The sequence below is a fragment of the Brachyhypopomus gauderio genome, unplaced genomic scaffold (genome assembly GCF_052324685.1).
Source record: "Brachyhypopomus gauderio isolate BG-103 unplaced genomic scaffold, BGAUD_0.2 sc61, whole genome shotgun sequence".
Lineage (NCBI taxonomy): Eukaryota > Metazoa > Chordata > Actinopteri > Gymnotiformes > Hypopomidae > Brachyhypopomus > Brachyhypopomus gauderio.
Window position 1 is genome coordinate 1,545,040 of NW_027506882.1, and position 20,115 is coordinate 1,565,154.

The 20,115-nt window shown below is 40.0% G+C and overlaps 1 protein-coding gene across 1 annotated transcript in view; it reads left to right on the plus strand.

Annotated features, from left to right (window-relative positions):
* The window catches only part of map1b (microtubule-associated protein 1B), a 44,280-nt gene that overhangs the window by 13,569 nt on the left and 10,596 nt on the right, over positions 1 to 20,115 (plus strand). The window contains exon 3 of the mRNA XM_076988297.1: positions 18,649 to 18,731. Within this exon, the coding sequence (XP_076844412.1) occupies positions 18,649 to 18,731 (83 nt within the window). The remainder of the gene's footprint in view (positions 1 to 18,648; positions 18,732 to 20,115) is intronic.

Consider the following 20,115-nt stretch of genomic DNA (forward strand, 5'->3'; position numbering starts at 1 on the left):
GTAATACAGGAGAACTGTTCAGTCAGATAGCTATTTGTTGTGAAACGAAGTAGTTACAATTTCAAGCATTTTCAAGTACTTTAGCCTAAATTTCAGCACTTTCAAACCTGAAACACAAAGCAACATTAAAATTGGTCAGGTAAATGTTCATTCCCCTGTTTTTGAGGGGTGTTTCGTATCGAGAACACTGCATGCGGAAGGTTCATTTCTTCCAATTGCTTGCGCCCCACCTGCAATACCCATGCGCCCCACACTTTGAGAAACGCTAGTATAGTGTTAATAAAGAATCACAGTCACATTAAATTGTCAAATGGTGTAACCACAAAAGCATGACCAGTATTAAATAATTCAGTCTTCTAGAAGTTATGTAAGTGTACAGATGAAATAAGTGATTTATTATGAAATATAATTTCAAATTATGATAGTCCCGCTGTCTACATTCTGATTAAGAACAGGGCTGCCCTCACTGACGCAACTCAGGAATTACATCACACGCAGCGCAGTGCCCTAATGTAAATTTAATTTGTAATGGGCCAATGAAGGTAATTTAAAAACCAGGACATTTCCTTACTTAAAAAAAAAAAAACCCGGGAGTACCCAGGACAGTACGTGAAATACGGACATGTACCAGGAAATACGGAAATGTCCCTATCATAGACATTAATGTTTTCTCTCTAATCTTGGGTCAGTTGGTTTTAAATAATTTTAAATGTCATTTTTACAGTGTAGTACTGTAACAATGGGTGCAGGCAGACGGACGAGGCACGAGTCCACTGTTCTTGCATATATGTCACTTTATTTAACATACAAATAGCGCAGACAGCGCACATAAAACAGACATGCAATCAAGAAATGTAATCAAGACTGACTCAACATTAAATAGACAAACCACATAAGCCCCAAGTGTTGACGAGACAAGCCACAGGTGAGACCAATGAACACTCAGACACAATAATAATAATAATAATAATCTTTATTTGTATAGCACCTTTCATACATACATGCAACTCAAAGTGCTTTACAGTATAAATAAAATAAACATTAAAAGGAGATAAGACAAAAAGAAAATGTTAAAAGAAATTAAAGATAAAAATATTAAAATAACATAAAAAGTAAAAAAGTAAATAAGATAATAAAAAGTAAAGTAAATAAGATAAAACTATTAAGATAATTGGATTTAGAAAATAATAGACAACATAATGTAATAAAGTAAATAAGATTGAGAATTTCTTAACTAAAAGCGGATCTAAACAGGAATGTTTTGAGACTGTTCTTAAAACTATGCAGGGATGAAATGCCTCTGAGCTCTTCAGGAAGAGAATTCCAGAGCTTTGGGCCATAGTGGCTAAAAGCACCCTCGCCAATCTTTAATCGGCTTTTAGGAATCACCAGTAGATTACTGTTTGAAGACCTGAGAGACCTGACTGGAACATATCTAACCATCATTTCACTTAGGTAAAGAGGGGCAAGACCATGAAGTCATTTAAAAACCATGACTAGAACCTTAAAATCTATTCTAAAGCTGACAGGTAACCAGTGCAGTGAGTGGAGTGCAGGTGTAATATGATCTCTCTTTCTCCTGCGGGTCAGAACCCTTGCAGCCGCGTTCTGAACTCGCTGTAGGTGCGAAATAGAGCTCTTTGGAAGAGCAGATAGAACAACGTTACAATAATCTAGCCTTGATGTGAAAAATGCATGGACAAGTTTTTCACTGTCAGCAGGAGAGAGCATATCTTGTACCTTAGCGATGTTTCGAAGGTGAAAGTAAGCTGTCTTGCATGTAGTCATGATGTGTGATTTGAAGCTGAGCTCATTATCAAAGGTGACGCCCAGGTTCTTAACACATTGTCTGGCTTTCAGATTCATTTGATTTAAATAAGTCTGGACATCATTCCTTTGTGAATCACTGCCAAGAACAAGAACCTCTGTCTTCTGTTTATTTAACTGTAGAAAATTGTCAGACATCCATGTCTGTATATCATCTATGCAGTCAAACAGTGAGCAAATTGATTTTAGGGCTTTAGGTTCTAGCGAGATATACAGTTGGGTGTCATCTGCATATTGATGATAACTAATACCATGTTTATTAATGATGTGTGGTAACGGAAGCATATATAGGTTGAATAGTAACGGCCCAAGAATTGATCCTTGGGGGACGCCACAAGTTATTTTTTGACGTGTGGAGGAAGAGGTACCTAATGCTACATAGTAATCACGCCCATTTAGGTATGATCTAAACCAGTCTAAGACTAAGCCACTAAGGCCTACCCAGTTCTGTAGTCGATCAAGAAGTATTTCAAGTCATTTACTACCTTAACTAGGGCTGTTTCCGTGCTGTGGAGAGCTCTGAAACCAGATTGAAAAGTGTCATTTATTTGATTTACTTTGACATTCAACTGGATTGACACTTTTTCAATTATTTTGCTAAGAAAGGAAAAGTTAGATATAGGTCGATAATTATTAAGAATTGTGGGATCAAGATTTCTGTTCTTTAATAGTGGCTTAACCATTGCAGTTTTAAAAATTTTAGGGAATTCACCCAATTGCAGAGACTGATTAACAATCGTTCACTTCATTTGCTAATGAGCTCAGAACCTGCTTGAAAAAGCTTGTTGGTAAAGGGTCCAGTTCACAAGTAGAGGATTTTAGTGATGAGATCACATCAAGTAGTGTTACCATGTCAACATCTTGGAAATAAGACATATTAAAGTTAGGCTGAGTAACTGATGTAAGGGTTGATGGTCTATTAGTGCTTGTTGCTATGTTCTGCCTTATACTAGTAATCTTGTCCCTAAAAAATATAGCAAACTCCTCACATTTTTCAACTGAAACAGTCTCAGGGAAGCCACAGGAGGTGGGGTTTACTAGCTGATCTATGCTTCTGAACAAGACAGCTGAGTTATTATTGGATGAAATGATTAAGGTAGAGAAATAGTTTTTCCTTGCTGATTTCACCTCACTGTTGTAATTCTGCAATGTTGTTTTATAAATATCAAAATGTACTTGCAATTTTGACTTTCGCCAACGTCTCTCAGCCTGCCTACAATCTTGCCTAAATTTTACAATAGATGGAGTGTTTCTCCAGGGCATCTTCATTTTACTAGAGATTATTTTAGTTACCTTTGGTGCCACAGCATCAATACAGTTCCTAACTCTGTGTGTGAATGTTTCAACTAGCTCATTCCCATTTTCTGAGAGGGGAGGGAGGGACTGTATCATGTCTGTGAAGGCCACGGCACTGCCAGCACTGAGATAACGCTTGGTTATTGTACGCTTTTCACTGAGTGTTTTAGTAGATAATGACATATTGAAAAATACACCAAAATGGTCAGAGATTGCAACATCAGTAATTTCAGTATTATTAACCTCTATACGTTTAGAAATGATCAAATCTAAAATGTGGCCATGCTTATGAGTTGGGCCTGATACATGCTGTATGTCACGTAGGGCAACGCCCCCTCTCGTAGCTGTCACTCTGGGTTCCCTCATGTCTGTGTTCCCTGCCGGTTTATCCCGCCCAGCTTGTTTGTCTTCGTGATTCCTCGTTTGTTACCACGCCCCTGTATTATCGTTCACACCTGTCCATCGTTTTCTGTCCCATGTATATAAACCCCTGAGTCTCCCTTGTCCTTTGTCTGGTGTTTTGATATTTTGGATGGTTGACTGTTTGCCAAGTCTCTGTTAGAAAAAGAAAGTCCAGACAGTAATCTTCAATTAATTTAGCTATTACAAAAGACTTGTTTGTGAGTGAGCGGACGTTTAGTAAGGAGACTTTGAAGACTTGATGTGTTTGATCAGCATCGCTTACATCACTTGTGCATTTCACTGGGATCAAATTTAGTTTGTTACAATGTTTTGTACCCTTATGTTTTCTTCTGATTACATTTTTATTTTGATTCTGAGAGCCATGCCACCGATTATTTAAAAGAACTGGAATGTAGCACTGACTAGGAGCATGGGTTCCACTGTGTCAGACCTGAGAAATCAGTGAGTGTGCAGGAGAAGTAGGTGAGTTCCTACAAGACTGCAGACTGTAGTGTTGCGGAACCTCTTCAATCTCCTTGAGTTTACCTCTGGGACTGTGAACAGATTCTCTGACAGGAGATGGTGAGCTCCTGTGACTGACGTTACTGCTGGCGGTTGGGTGCAGGTTCCGCATGTGAGTGATTCCATACATTAGATTATCCACAAGCATTTGAGTCCCAGCCCTGTTAGGGTGAAGCTGATCAGGTTTTAAAAGCTCAGGATGCCTCCAAAAGATGTTGAAATTGTCAATGAAGTTTACCTTCCGATGTGCACAGGCTGTAGTGAGCCAGCTGTTTAGAGCCAGCAGTCTGGTAAAGTGACCACTGCCTCGACGTGCAGTTGGTATCGGTCCAGAAATGAACACTTCACACCGGGAAAACTCCAGAATGTCGAGCAGATGGTTAAAATCCTGTTTCAGAATCTCAGACTGTTGTTTGTAAACATCGCTAGAGCCGACATGCACAATCAGTCTTTCCGTAGCTGGATTGTCATGCAATATGTGTGTAATCATGGGTATCACTTCACAGACAGTAACACGAGGAAAGCAAAAGGCCTTAATACTGTTGCTCCATACATCTCTGATGACTGAGTCCCCAATTAGCAGCGTTTTGGGCTGTGGCGGTGTTCCTCGTCTTCTTTCACCATTAATGCCTCGGCGGCTAACATGGTTAGCATCCTGATGGCTAGCATGGTTACCACCCCGATGGCCAACATGGTTAGCATCCCGATGGCTAACCCTATTAGCATGCTTATTAGATAGCTGTCGATTGGCACGAATTGCAAGCTGGTGGTTGGGACGACTCTTAGCATGCTTGTTAGCATGCTGCTGGCTAACACAGTTGGCAGCCTTCAATCAATCAATCAAAGTTTATTTGTATAGCGCTTTTCACAACACATGTTGTCACAAAGCGCCTTACAGGATTTAAAAGGTTAACAATACTACGGGTCCAGAACCCTAATGAGCAAGCCAAGGGCGACAGTGGCGAGGAAAAACTCCCTAAGATAGTGGGGAATAGGAAGAAACCTCGGGAGAACCAAGACTCAAAAGGGAACCCATCCTCCATTGGGCGGCCCGTTAACACACAGATTACACAAAATACAGACAAATACACAAGTCACACACAAATCACACAATCAGACTAAGTAAAGGTAAAAATGAAAGTTCTGGGTTATGATATTGTCACTGTAAATGTCTGTTGATGAACGCCAGGCTTTCATTCCGTGTCGGAGCAGCGATGCTGGTATTGTAGGCTCCGACTGCAATGTTACTCTCCAGGTGAACCTCGGAGAAAAGATACGAGATGTAGTAAATATGTAACAGATTAATCAAAGGCCAAACTAAACAGATGAGTCTTTAATCGAGTTTTAAACATTGAGACTGTGTCTGAGTCCCGAATAGAGGCAGGAAGATTATTCCACAATTGTGGAGCTTTAAAAGAAAAGGCTCTTCCACCTGCTGTGATCTTTTTGATCCTAGGAACAGTTAATAACCCTGCGTCCTGCGAGCGAAGTGAACGCGCTGGGTTATATTGTTCAATAAGTTCACTAAGATAGTCTGGAGCTAAGCCATGCAGCGTTTTATATGTTAATAAAAGTATTTTATAGTCAATACGGAATCTAATTGGCAGCCAGTGTAATGACGATAGTACGGGACTAATGTGATCAAACTTTTTAGTTTTTGTTAAAACTCGTGCTGCTGCGTTCTGAACCAGCTGGAGTTTGTTTATCGATTTACCAGAACATCCAGCTAGGAGACTGTTGCAATAATCTAAACGAGAGGATATGAATGCATGGATTAGTTTTTCTGCATCACTAATATTTAATATGTTTCTAATTTTGGCAATGTTGCGCAAGTGAAAGAACGCTACCCTAGTTATATTATTAATATGTGTATCGAACGAGAGATCTGGGTCTATTGTGACGCCCAAGTTCTTTACCTCTGCGCTGGGGGTTATAGTAAAAGAATGTAGATTCAATGCTGCATTATGTATCTTGTCTCTCGCAGCCCTAGACCCAACTATTATCAATTCTGTTTTATCGGCATTTAGTGCTAGAAAGTTACATGCCATCCAATGTTTTATCTCTTCTACACATTTCTCAATCTTACTGTTTGCGCCTAAATCATCGGGTTTTGCCGATAAATATAGCTGAGTGTCGTCTGCGTAGGAATGGAAACTGATGTCATGCTTATGCATAATTTCGCCTAAGGGTAACATGTACAGTGTGAATAGAAGTGGTCCTAGGACTGTCCCTTGTGGGACACCGTATTTAACCTGCACAGATTTAGAGGTTTTATTATTAACACTTACACATTGGAAGCGGTCAGTTAAATATGATCTAAACCAGGAGAGTGCGACTCCTTTAATACCTACTGTGTTTTCTAGTCTATCCAGCAAAATGTTGTGGTCTACAGTATCAAAAGCTGCACTAAGATCCAACAGTATGAGGAACGAGACGAGCCCATTATCAGCCGATATTAGTAGATCATTCACTACCCTGAGTAAAGCTGTTTCAGTGCTGTGGTTTGGTCTAAATCCTGATTGGAACTTTTCATGGATACTATTTGATTGGAGATAGTGGTTTAACTGATTGGAAACTGCTTTTTCTAAAATTTTAGAGATAAATGGGAGATTAGAAATGGGTCTATAGTTGGCTAAAATCTGCGGATCGAGATTCTGTTTTTTAATCAAGGGTCTAATTACGGTGCATTTTAATTGTTTGGGCATGTAACCTAGGTTAAGGGAGGAGTTAATCATATTAAGTAAGGGCCCTGCAGTGGCTGGGAGTAGGTCTTTAAATAGACGGGTTGGAACTGGGTCAAATATACATGATGTAGGCTTAGACGAATTAATCAATGTTGTGAGCTCTTTTTGCGATATAGGATTGAAGATATTTAGCTCAGTAATATTTTTGGATGCATAGTTACTAATAGCTGAACTACTGGGGTTGGATTGGAGGTTAGGCTGCGATGTATTATGACTCTGTAGTCGGATATTATCTATTTTATTATTGAAAAAGTTTAAAAATTCATCGCTAGTGTGTGTAAGTGCTGTGTTAGAACTAGTGTCGTTGATATTTCTTGTTAGTTTAGATACCGTCGCGAAGAGAAATCTAGGGTTATTCTTGTTGTTTTCTATTAGTGTCGAATAGTATGCGGCTCTAGCTTTTATTAGGGCATGTTTATATTTGACTATGGCGTCTTTCCATGTGATTCTAAACACTTCTAGTGAGGTGGATTTCCATTTTCGCTCCGCTGCTCGAGCTGCCTGTTTTAGAAGACGAGTGTGGTCGTCATACCATGGTGATAGCTTTTTCTCCCTAATTAATTTTGTTTTAATTGGAGCTACACTGTCTAAGGTATTGCTGAGTGTGGAATAAAACTGTTGTGTTGCCTGTTCCAATTCATTGGGCTGCAGTGGCATAGTGTTCGGTAGCTCTGGCAGTAAGTTTATAAATGTTGCTGCAGTGTCGGATGTAATAGTGCGCGTGGTTTTTGTATGGCGCATCTGATGTACATTGTATAAAGTCATTTCATATATTAGTAAGAAATGATCTGAAATGGCGTCATTTTGGGGGATGACTGCCAGATGTTCTATGTTTAATCCGTAAGTAAGTATTAAGTCTAAGGTGTGTTTACAGCGGTGGGTAGGCCCTGTCACATTTTGGGCTATACCTACTGAATCTAGTATGGAGTCGAACGCAATTTTCAGTGGGTCTGATTCATTTTCATAATGAATGTTGAAATCACCCACAATTACAAATCTCTCGATGGTTAAGACTAGTTCCGAAAGAAACTCAGCAAATTCCTGAAGAAATTCTGAGTAGGGACCCGGCGGTCGATAGATGGTCACTAATTTAAGCTTTGTTTTATTGCCTATAAGATTATTGCCTATTTCACCTATCAAAGCCTCGAATGAGTTAATAGAGGTGGTTGGTTTTACAGTAAAACCTATGTCTGTGTCATATATTGTGGCTACTCCACCTCCATGCCCTGTGATACGGGGCTGATGAACATAACTGTATCCAGGAGGAGCTGCTTCATTAAAACTTACATATTCGCCTACTCTAGCCCATGTTTCTGTTAAACAGAGTGCATTTAGTCTGTTATCTGAGATTATTTCGTTTACTATCACAGCTTTTGATGCAAGCGATCTAATGTTTAAAAGTCCTAGCCTTAGCTTAATATTGCTGCTCACTTCATGTTGATTATTTAATTTAATTTTAATTAGATTTTTAAAACATATCGCCCTGTTATTCTTATACCTGCCACGGCTAACAGACACAGTCTCAATGGTTTGGTAGTTAGGGAAGTAAGTTCTACTTAGCTGATTTGCGTGGTTTGTTGTGGCTGGTCAGGCCCGACGTAGCACGTCCTCGATGTTCCTGGAGAGGACTGCCGAGCCTAGGCTACTGGGGTGAAGTCCATCTCGGCGGTAGAGTGATGGACGCTCTCGGAAACTCTCCCAGTTGTCGACGTAGTCCACGCCGGCGCTGCTACAGGTGTCCCGGAGCCAGCTGTGGAGACAGAAAAGACGACTGTATGACTGTCTTGTGGTTGGTCCACAAATGGCCAGAGTTATTTGCATGCTTAGCAGCCAGACTGGAGTCGGATCTCTGATGCTGATTGGGGTGTGCTTGATGTCCTTGATGTCCTGGAGAGGGAGGCAGTATGTTGTGATGAGACTGCTCAGTTTCTGCTACTTCAGTTGAGGCGAGAGCTTCATATCTGTTATCGAGAAGAATGTTCTGTTCTGAAGATTGCTGCTTGCCGCAACTGCTGTGCTGGTTTCTGCTACGTTCCTTCCCCCGAACAAGAGTCCAGCCCTTATCATTGTTGTTGTTAATGGGATTAGGAGTTGAGGCCAAGATGAGCTTAGGCTTTTCCCCCAGCACATCCCAGCGACAATGGAGAGAAACGTCTCTTTCTTTGCCAGTCACAGGGACGGTTTTGTCCGCGGTTTGTGTGGCAAGAATCGAGTCCAGATATTCTTCATCCTCCCTTATAGAATGTAAGGTATGGATTCTTTCCTGAAGTTCTGCAACCCTCTGAGACAGTTTGATACACTCAGAGCAAATAGATGATGTGGAAGCATGAGCCATAATCGCAAAAGCACCGGGCACACAAGGCTCAAATATCCAAGTTAAAAATCCAAAGTGCAAAATTAACACCCAAGAAGTTCTGGCAGGTATTTCACACCTGAAAACAATATCAGCTGCTGATAAAACAAAAACTGCACAAAAACTACTCACAAGGTTGAGGCGCAAAACACAGCTCACTCACAAATGCTAAATTATCCTTTATAGATGAATGTAAAAAAGCTTACCAAGTGAAGTAATGAGGAATGGATCCTTTTAACTTGTAAAAATAACTTTAACTTGTAGATATAACTCAAATAAATGAAAGGACAGGCAGAGCTGTACAGGAGGAAAGCACCCACAGAGATCCACAGACGCAGACGACTAGATGTAGACAACGTAAACACACGCCCTGGGAAGACAGGGGAAAACACGTTAGACAAACACAAACAGGAACATTAACAGACAGAGGCACGAAAGGGTAAAGGGGATTCAGGATACATACAGGGATGGACACAAAAACAGGCACAGACACACACAAAAATGGAGCCAGGCTTCACGCCTAGAGGAGGGCTGCCAGCGGGGAGAACACTCTGGGAGCTGCAGGCGCTGCGGTGGGCGGTCTTCCCCCCGCCTTTGCCGCAAACCCTAGCGGACGCTCCTGCAGTCCTCTCGGTGGGCATTCTACCAGTCTCTTTGGAAGCCCTTGGGGGCGCGCCGCAGGGTAGGCCTGCCGATGCTCGCATACCCCTCCCCCGCGGACCCCACCGGGGAATTTCCCCCCTCCTGGGGATGGCCCTCCTGGCCTGGCGGTGGGAGCGTTCCACTGGATCTTGCTGCATCACCTTGAGGCTCATGGGGTTCTCACAGAGGGAGGCAGGGGAAGAGGCATGGTGGTGCCTACTGGGCCTCCTCCCCTTCTTGGCATGGGTCGCGTATCCTGGCATTCTTCTTTGGTCGGCTTGTCTTTCTGTAATGATGGGCGCAGGCAGACGGACGAGGCACAAGTCCACTGTTCTTGCACATGCGTCACTTTATTTAACATACGAATAGTGCAGACAGCACACGTAAAACACTCAGACATGTAATCAAGACTGAATCAAACAAAGACGAGCACAGGACACTGCGTGAACGCACATTAAATAGACCAGGGGTGCTCATTATGTCGATCGTGTCGATCGATCGCGAAGGAACGTGCGTAGATCGCGTGACATAAAAAAGTAGTAGATGAATCGCCCATCTGCACTGACGGTTGTATTTTGATTGACATTCATGGTAGCCAATCTACAAATTTAATTATTCAAGTTTAATAAAAAGATATGAAGTTAAGTGAATTAGGTGTTTTAATAAATGTGATCAAAATCTAATAGATTTTTTAAATACTATATAAAACAATACTTTTAACAATTAAGAAACATATTGATCTCTGGTTATAGTTCAGTAAGAACAATTAATACACCTTATCTGTCATATTACATTAAAAACAATCAAATGTAAGATGATATCTAGCAGACAGAAGAAAAGCTCAATTCAAATTGTACATACATTGTGCATATGATGTTTTGAACATTCCAAACATCCATATCTCAGTGAGAAAGGTGACAACCCTCTCCATTTTCTCCTTTACAATTTCATTTTTGTCTCTCTTTTTGTTTCTCACACGCACTTTCATTCTTTTCTTTGCTTTGAGTTCATCAACTTTACGTTGCAGCTTTTTTGCCTTCATTCTTTCACTCAAGTTCCTTATTTTTATGAACCTTAGCTTCTCCCTTTTCTTCAGCACTGCTCCATGTTTGCTGGTACTTTTCTGCACTACCCTCACATGAGTGGAGGATGCCTGTGGTCTCTTTAAACGTAGCTGCACAGTCATGATCAGCTGCATACACTATGTGCTGTGGAGGGCCATTAAAAGCTCGTCATCTGCTGTTGAATGCAGTCAGGTTCAAAACTTCAGCAAGCACCCTTTTCTTCTTCTCTTCTCTCTGTACTGTCTCTGATACTGCTTCCACTCTTCCCTCATCTGTACCTGTGTTTCCCTGCGCAGAACTGTGACTGGATGTTTGTGATCTTTCCCTTTCTCTTTGATGGCTAAAGTACAGAAGATGACTGAAACTGTTAGTCTAATGTCCAGGGCTTTAATTTGTCTTCCATTTTGACTTCAAACCTCTCAATAAAACTACCCTTTTAGGAGACCTACATCAATGATTTTACATTCTCATAAAACACTAGCATGTGTATGTGAGGGTTTATGTAGTGCAGGGGTGGCCAACCCATCATAGACCAAGAGCCACTTTTCTTACTATGTTACGGCAAAGAGCCACATCATACATGGCGAGTGTAATTTGTTGAGGGGGGGGGGGGGGGGGGGGGGGGTGTAAATTATTAGCTGTGAAGACAGTCAAATGCGCGTTTTCCACTACGGTTTTAAAAGTATTAGCGGCTCGCTAGGCTTGTAAACAAAGCGCGCAGCACGAAGATGTAGCAGTGTGTCGCCCCGTTTGTGCAGGTGAGCCCGCGGACCGGCTGGGGAGCTGCATGAAACCAGGCTCGCGAGCCGCGGGTTGGCCACTCCTGGTGTAGTGTATCTTTGCTTTATTTTAAGAATGTAATTTGCCCTTGCGGCTGTATTCACATTAACAAGCACTTTGTGGCGAGCCACTTTTTCTTTACTTGTAAGAGGAATCTATTAGAAGAGGAGAGAATTTGTTGTTTGCATACACAGGTTTTCACCTACATACTTGTTTATGAGCAGTATACTATAGAAATGTGAAATTAAAAACTTAGAGATTTCATCATTCTTTTTAGACTTCATTTCAAGCTGCACATTATTGTTACGCTGGGAGGAGGCAGGAACGACGAGCAGGTGCGTTGACATGAAACGTTTATTCACACAGACGATTGTGAAAGTGCGACGTAAACAGAGCGAGCACTTGAACGTAGAACACTCACTAGGCACAAGCATTAGACAAAGACGAGCACAAGACACTACGCGAACGCACATTAAATAGGTGATGAACACATACCCTCGTGATCTCGAGACAAGGCACAGGTGCGACTACGAACACGCTCACAGACAACCCACACCCACGGAACTACATACATGGACATAACGACACGCAGACAACGTAGTGGCACGCCCACAGGGAAGGGTCCGGAGCTGTGACCGTGACAATTATGGTATATTATAATTTTAATAATACAAAACAAAAATAATACAAAACAACTAGAAAAGTAGAAATATTGTCCATCAATTGATCAAATTTATCTCAAAAAGGAAATGGTGCAATAGTCTAACCCGGTTACTCCACAGGACATTTCAAATTTAAACCAAATTTTACATGCATTATTGTGGATGACTATGTAAACACTTGACTTTGGTTTGAATATTTAAAACTATTTTTCATATTAACTTGATTATTTTATGATGATTTATATTTATTTACATTTTACTGAGGTCATACCATTTGACATGTATTCTAATAATAATAATAATAATAATAATAATAATAATAATAATAATAATACATTTTATTTCGTGATGGCGCCTTTCATGGCACTCAAGGACACCTTAAAACAGTTAATAAATTTAAATCAGATAAACAGATCTACACATATTCAAATACTTTCAGCCAGATAAAATATAACACATACAGGGAGAAGTGAAAATGAGTCAGGAGTATGCTAAAGTGAATAGGTGGGTTTTAAGCCGAGATTTGAAGGTAGATAGACAGTCAATATTGCGGATTTGAGTAGGAAGGGTATTCCAGAGAAACGGGGCAGAGTAGCTAAAAGCTCTAGCTCCCACAGTAGACAATCGGACAGGAGGGAGAGTGAGCTGGCCGGCTGACGAGGATGGGAGGGTACGAGCAGGACGGTATGCTTTAAGGAGATCAGAGATATAAGAGGGAGCAAGTCCATGTAGAGCTTTGAATGAAGTTAGTAGGATTTTATACTGGATCCGGTAGTTAACAGGGAGCCAGTGGATTGTAGAAATTCTCAGATTCTCATTGTTTTGCTTGGTCTAAACAGTTTACCAGGGAGGAGGGCGGGAGAGTATCATTGGGTTTGGTGGAGAGGTAAAGCTGGGTGTCGTCAGCATAACAATGAAAATATATTTTTAATTTCCTAAATGTTTGGCCAATTGGGAGAAGATAGATTATGAATAGGAGAGGTCCGAGAACAGAGCTTCAGGCTGTTACTTTGGCTAGTGTATACGGGGTCGTTCTCATTAATCCCCGGCCAACTAGCCTGTGTGTTTGCATTGTGTTATTGTTTTGTTTTTTGTTTTCTAGTTCTTTGTTGTATGTTCTGATGCACACACAACAGTTTTGTTTTTCTTCTTTCTTTGGCTCTGCCATATACTACTCCTGTATTTCAGGTATTTTTATGTCGGCAGTCATGCTTCATATCTACTGGTACACATGACAAATTATACTTTTCTATCCTGGAATGTCCGGGGTGGAAATTCACTATTGAAAAGGATAAAATGTTTGGAATATCTTTGTCGTAATATGGTAGATGTAGCTCTTATTCAGGAAACTCATTTGAAAAAGGCAAATACATGTAGGTTACAAAATAAGCATTATAAGCTAGTTGCTAGCTCTTCTGCTATAAACAAATCAAAAGGTGTTGCTATTCTAATAAGTAGGAAATTAAGACTTAAAATTCTTGACTCACTGAGGTTTTATAAAACTTGGCAGCCTTTCTTAACATTTGTGGAAAACATGGAAGCTGGAAACATGACCTGTTAAATTTAGCTAATGAACATGTAGCAGATATCTACTTTAAATTTGCGATGTACTTTACAACTTTATTTTATATAAATATGTCACTATATATACACATTCTATTTTTTATGTCCTTGGGACATTCCCTTACATGCTTATATTTGTATTTTAAGTCTTATTTTATTATATTTCATTTTACTTATTTATTTATTTTCTATAACGCAGGCCTGAAGGGGTGGGGTAGGGTGGGCCGGGATGAAAGGGCATGGCAGTGTTTGTATTTGACATTTTGTATATGCTAAAAAACCTTAATAAAACAGACTTTGATTAAAATTCTTGACTCAGGTGCAGACACTGCTGGAAGATTCTGTTATGTTCCTTGAATGCTGTTAATCTATGTATCTTTTCCATTTACCCCAGAGATATCTTTCTTTGAATCTCTTAAATATTCTGTTCTACGATACCCAGATTGTTTGTTAATATTAGGGGGTGATTATAATAGACCCAACCCTGGATAAGACACACACCACGTATGCATCAAACCTGTCTAATGCCTCTAACAACATTTTAACATCCTTCCTTACTGATAATAATGCCGTTGACCCCTGGCGTATACATAACTCTGATAGCGAGAATTACACCTTCTTCTCCCCTAATCATAAGTCGTATTCCAGAATTGATTATATTTTCGTTTCACCTAGCATTCTTCAGCATGTAACTAGAACCTCGATTCTCCCCATTCTTATTTCAGACAACGCATCTGCCAACCTCTCAGCAGTAGCCGCTCATCCTTCTGTTGACTGTTTGCTAGCATAGTTTGCATGCTTTGTAGCAAAGTGATGGCTGATTTTGAACTCTTTGAAAACTGCAACTGTTTCTTGGCATATCAGACATACACACATATCAGACTCCCACATGGAAGTCCAAAGTCTGTTGAAGAGGCAGATGAAGCTCTTTAGTGACTCTCAGGTGAATACACATCACTGAACTTCTGGACCTGTGAGGCTTTTATAGATGGAGAAGAAAGCAGGTCATGTGCAACAGGTGTATGTGGGTGTGTCAGTAGGCAGGGGATTGTGGGAGTGCCTCTGTCTATAAGTGTTTTTCTGCCTGGGTGTGGCCATGGGTGTTTCCCCTGAGGACTGGGACTGGCCGACTATATAAACTAGGAGTAATCATCGACAATAAAGTTTTGCTCCATTGATCACAATTCACCCATTTTCCACAGTAAAATCTACCTGGAGCTGTTCCAGCTGTGAAATGCAGGGTCCATCATGTCGAGGTTACTGGATTATGGGACTGTTTTATGCTGCTGCAGCAGATAGAGATTAGAGTGTAAGTTCCTTGCAGCATTGCCATTGTAAGATGACAGATGTACTGTAGGTAGAGAAGACAGGCAGTTCATGATTATAATGTCATCATCTCCATTCACTAAATAATACCAATAACACACACCCTTTGCGAGTGAGTTTCACAGTGTGGTATGACCAGTGTTGGGAATGTTACTTTTAAAAAGTAATTAGTTATAGTTACTCACTACTTGTTCAGAAAAGTAACCGAGTTAGTAACTGAATTACTATATAACAAAAGTTAGTCGTTACCAGGGAAAGTGACTATTTGCATTACAGTAAAAAAAAACTTATATGCCAATGAATAAGGATTTTTTGAAAAATCAGTTTTCACAGTCAGTTGAAATGAGTAGATCAGAAAGTGTTTAACTTTTGATATTTATTGCACATCAACAGACCAGTGCAGGATAAAATCCTTTAAAATCCCAAATCTTTACAGTTACACTATATAAAGTGCATTTACATCTATCAAATTAAATTAAATTCTCTCAACCTGAGACAACTGGTTTGTTCACAACAGAAGTAAACCTATTAATTAAATCAAATACCCAGTCTGGTAGACATTCGGGAACTTTTCAAGTATTTTCTTAAATAATGTTTATATCACCTTGAAAATGCAAATTTTTCTTCGGCTTGCTCCTGACTGTCCATTTCTGCCTCTTCTCCGTTTGTGTTGTGTGTCACTGGTGTGCTTCGGCACGCGTGTAAGAACATTGGCTCTGATTGGTTACCATAACGCTGCCTTAGCCAATCGCTTACTGACTTGTTAAGTAAAACAGGTGTTACACCGAGAACTGTGACCTATCGAGATCTGTTACTCCTCACTAGCCTGGGCAGCGGTCCGCTCGCATTACTGTTAGTATATCAATATATAGTAACGCACCGCTTTTAATGACCAGTAACGTCAACAGTGTTGTAACGACAGGAAAAGTAATGAATTATATTATCCCGTTACTGACAAAATGACGCCGTTACCTAACGCTGTTATTTTTAACGGCGTTATTCGCAAAACTGGGTATGACTCTCTTCCTCCTTTCCTGTTCTCATGTTTTTCATTCTATCCCCCTGCCTCACTCGCCCAACCCCTATATCCCTTCCTCTCTCAGCCCCTCCCTCTCACCTCTTGCAGATTCTCATAAAGCAGCAGGCTTGTCCCAAAAGAACTCAGAAGAATAATCAGACATAGCGAGAACAAGAAATCTGACTGGTGCAGTTACAGGATAGCGGTCAGATAATATGAACTGACCATCAGAGAAAACAGCAAATAAGGGATAAAGCTTTCTTGTTGCGCTCCAGAGGGAAAAAAGTATAATGAGGCATTTTCAGGTTTTATGTGTTTTAAAGACTAGCCACTAGGGGTGTATTCAACTAAGGATTTTCATAGTCGAATCTGATTCGTCAGCTTTCCCCTTTAGTCGACTAATAGTCGACTAATGGTTTTTTATATATATTTTTTTATTTAGACCACCTTAAACGGGATCCCGTTCCCCGATCCCGTCAGGACTTTTTTCCTCTTCAAAGTAAAAACCTAAAACACTCAGATAAATGAATAAACACGGTTGGTTGGCTTTATTCAGCTTTTATTTATTTTTTTATGAAACGTTAGAGAACATTAACCGTCAGTGCGCATTGCGCATATCGAACTGTCAGACAGGCACTGTGCAAAATGTCACAAAATATTTTAAATAAAATATGCCTGCCTGAAAATATAAAAAAATTGCCACACAACAGCAAAATACAAGGAAAGGTTAAAGTAACGGGGTTTAAAAGCAAACAACAACAAAAAATGTTTATAGGCTACTTGCCGAGATGCACCGCGACGAGACGACACGACTGAAACGACGGTTTTTTTTTCGCCTTACGCGTTTTAAATGGTATGTCATGTTGGTTGTTGTCGTGCGAAATGAAAGACGTTGATGACATAACTTGCACTTTACTTTGTTTGATTCATCTTTATGTTTTTCAAAATACTTTTGAAGTTTTTAAGTAGCCAGTTTTTTAGCAGGTGCGCCGCGTATTCTGTAGCGTGTTCAGCTCCGCTCGTTTGGATTGTGCAACTGCAGGGTGTGATTTATTAATGTGTAGTAAGGAAGATGCCTATTGGTAATGCGCAAACATCATTTTTAAATATTTATTAACAGAAATTAGGATGATTTTATTTGACAAAAGGCTATATATAACGAAAACAAAGACATTTCATGTAACAACTAATGCTTAGCTGCATCCTTGGGCACCACCATGCAGTTAGAATGGTACATTCGACTATGACGTTCATAGTCGACTAGGGGGTATAGTCGACTATAGTCAAATCAGCGACTATTGCAGGTCACCCCTATTAGCCACTACCATGTTGCTATGACTTGATGATTTTGCACTTTAGAACACGTGGCTATGTAAGGGCAGCGCAAAATAAAATTATATTACAGGGGTCTCACTGTAAATGTGTTTGCAGTCTGGTGGAAAATGAAATGTGATTGTTATGGTAGGGTGGACAGAGGCCAGTAGAAAGAAGCAGAGGTTTGGAAGTATGGGGGAGGTGAAAAATAAATCTGTGTGATCAGTGTTGGCTCAGCAGATGTGTAATGGTAATATAATTATCTGCACTGTGTTCGAGCCACCTGCTCACACACACACACACACACACACATACGCCTTTGGTCCTCAAGAGAGCATTAATAAGCACCACACTGATGCTGTCCTTGATGCTTTATAATGTATTTCTGCATCCATTACATCTTTCTCATAGATACTGATAAATTATTAGGCCAGTTAGCAAGCCTAGTATGCGAGTGCTGCCTGTAGTCTGATATGGCCAATGTGATTTCTCATCAGCTTCCTTCACCTTATTTCCTCGATGGTCATGCAGCCTGCAGCAACAAACGTAATACTTCATGGACAAAATTCTGATCTTGAACATGTGGGTGTTAACCTTGGTTTTATTGTTGCTAGTAAACAAAAACAAAAAAGGCTGTTAAGTTTTTGTTGTTCTGACCAGGAAAAGGGGTAGGTTGACATACTATTGGAGCTGGAATAGGGTTTTAATAGTTTAATATGGATTAAAGAAATACTAAGTAATGGTAGAGAGGAGCTTGGCTTAAGTATGCGTACAAACATCAAACAAACATGAGGCCTGTTCAATGAACATTATTATGTTCAGTATTGTTATTTGGTATAACATCATTAATCTCATTTGGTAAGCTAATTGTGATGATCATATTCTTTGCAATACTTCTATCAGTGCAAAACCTAGGACTATAATGGCACTATAACCTCTTTGCATGATTAACAATAATTTTGCACATTCATGAGTTCAGCATTCTAATTGAAGCAAGATGGGTTATGAATAATTTACATGAAAACCAACAAACCAAAACATCTCTCTTATAGAGAGTTTTGTTCTTGCTTTTAAATGTTTCCAATACTGTTCTACCAAGACTAATTAATGTCTATCACCTGTGTATTGTCTACAGGACAGAAGATTTTGCACCATAAAAGCAGTGTACTGGAGACTGTAGTACTAATCAACCCTTCAGATGATGCTGTTAGTACTGAGGTAATCTCTTTCTCTTACCCACCAAACTTCCCACCCCCAGTAATGGAAAAAAAATCCATACATTTGTCATATAAGGTATTCTTACACAGGTCTGGATGGTTGTTGTGCATATTAAGTAATTTTCACTGGCCAAACAATTTAAACAAAGCAGTTAACATTTAAAAACACTATACTGGTTCCTGCATAAGTACCAAAATTGAGTAGTTAATAATCCAGTCACATATCACTGTAGAATATTATTGGTGTAGCTGTTTTCCATATAGTAGCATTGGTATGGAAGAAGAATGAGAAGACTGCATTTGTCAAATAGTGCATTCTTAAACAAGGTTCACACAGCAGATCAGTACTGAAAATATGGGCAAAAATGCACGTTGGTGGGGTGAGACATTACTAGTACTAAAGGGGAAAAGGGGTATGCAAACACAAATCTAAAGCAAATGACACATTAAACATAAATTTGCAATTAAATTACAGGCTTCTTATGCTTCTTCTGGCCAGTGGTCACTGCAACAGAACTTTTCCAAAGGCTGAAGATAAATTAGGTTTTAGTTATAATTAGTTACACAGTAGCGAACCGTGACCATTAAACCTGGGCCCGCTCCCACCCCCCCGAAAAAAATTTGTTTCCTCTCCTAATTAACTGCGATAAATAAATAAATAAATATTTGAGACGACAGTACTGCTTTAGAGACGCAATAAACAATAACATATGTACTAGATAACTTCTTAAGCAAAATAAGGTTCCGACAAAATAAGGTTCACAGCTCCATGTTCCACGGGAGCGGAATATGTAAACAACGCGCACGAGGACACCAAAGGACTGAATCGAAACTAGCTAGCGGTGGTACACTAACGACAGCTAGCGTCACCACAGCGGGCAGAAATTATTATACAGTTAAGCCCGCCCACTAAGAGGGAAGATATGATTGGTCAATTTTAGTGTCATTTGAAACTGGTATTGCGCCGAATTATAACTGCCAGGCCCTTTGTAAACGAACAGCGGGCATCACAGTCCTGATAGGGGGAGACACAGGCTCACAGGCTTCCACTTAACCTCTCACCTTCCATCACAGATTGAATAGACACGGGTGAATAATTTATTTGCTTATATTTCTGTAATTGTTTAGATGTCGATTGACAAACTGTAAGCAGATTTTAAGAAATTGGATAAATTATATGTATGTTTTAAGAATATTTTAGGCCCTCTGAGAGGGCGGAGAGGGCCCTGACGGTTCCCCACTGAGCACATATTGTTTCAATAGTCTGTATTTGGTGCCTCTAATTTAGCTCTTACCCTAGTACATCAGCTATAAAATAGAACAAATCATAATAAAATTAGGTATTACAAACATTTTTCTCTCCACTTCTAACTATACACATAACC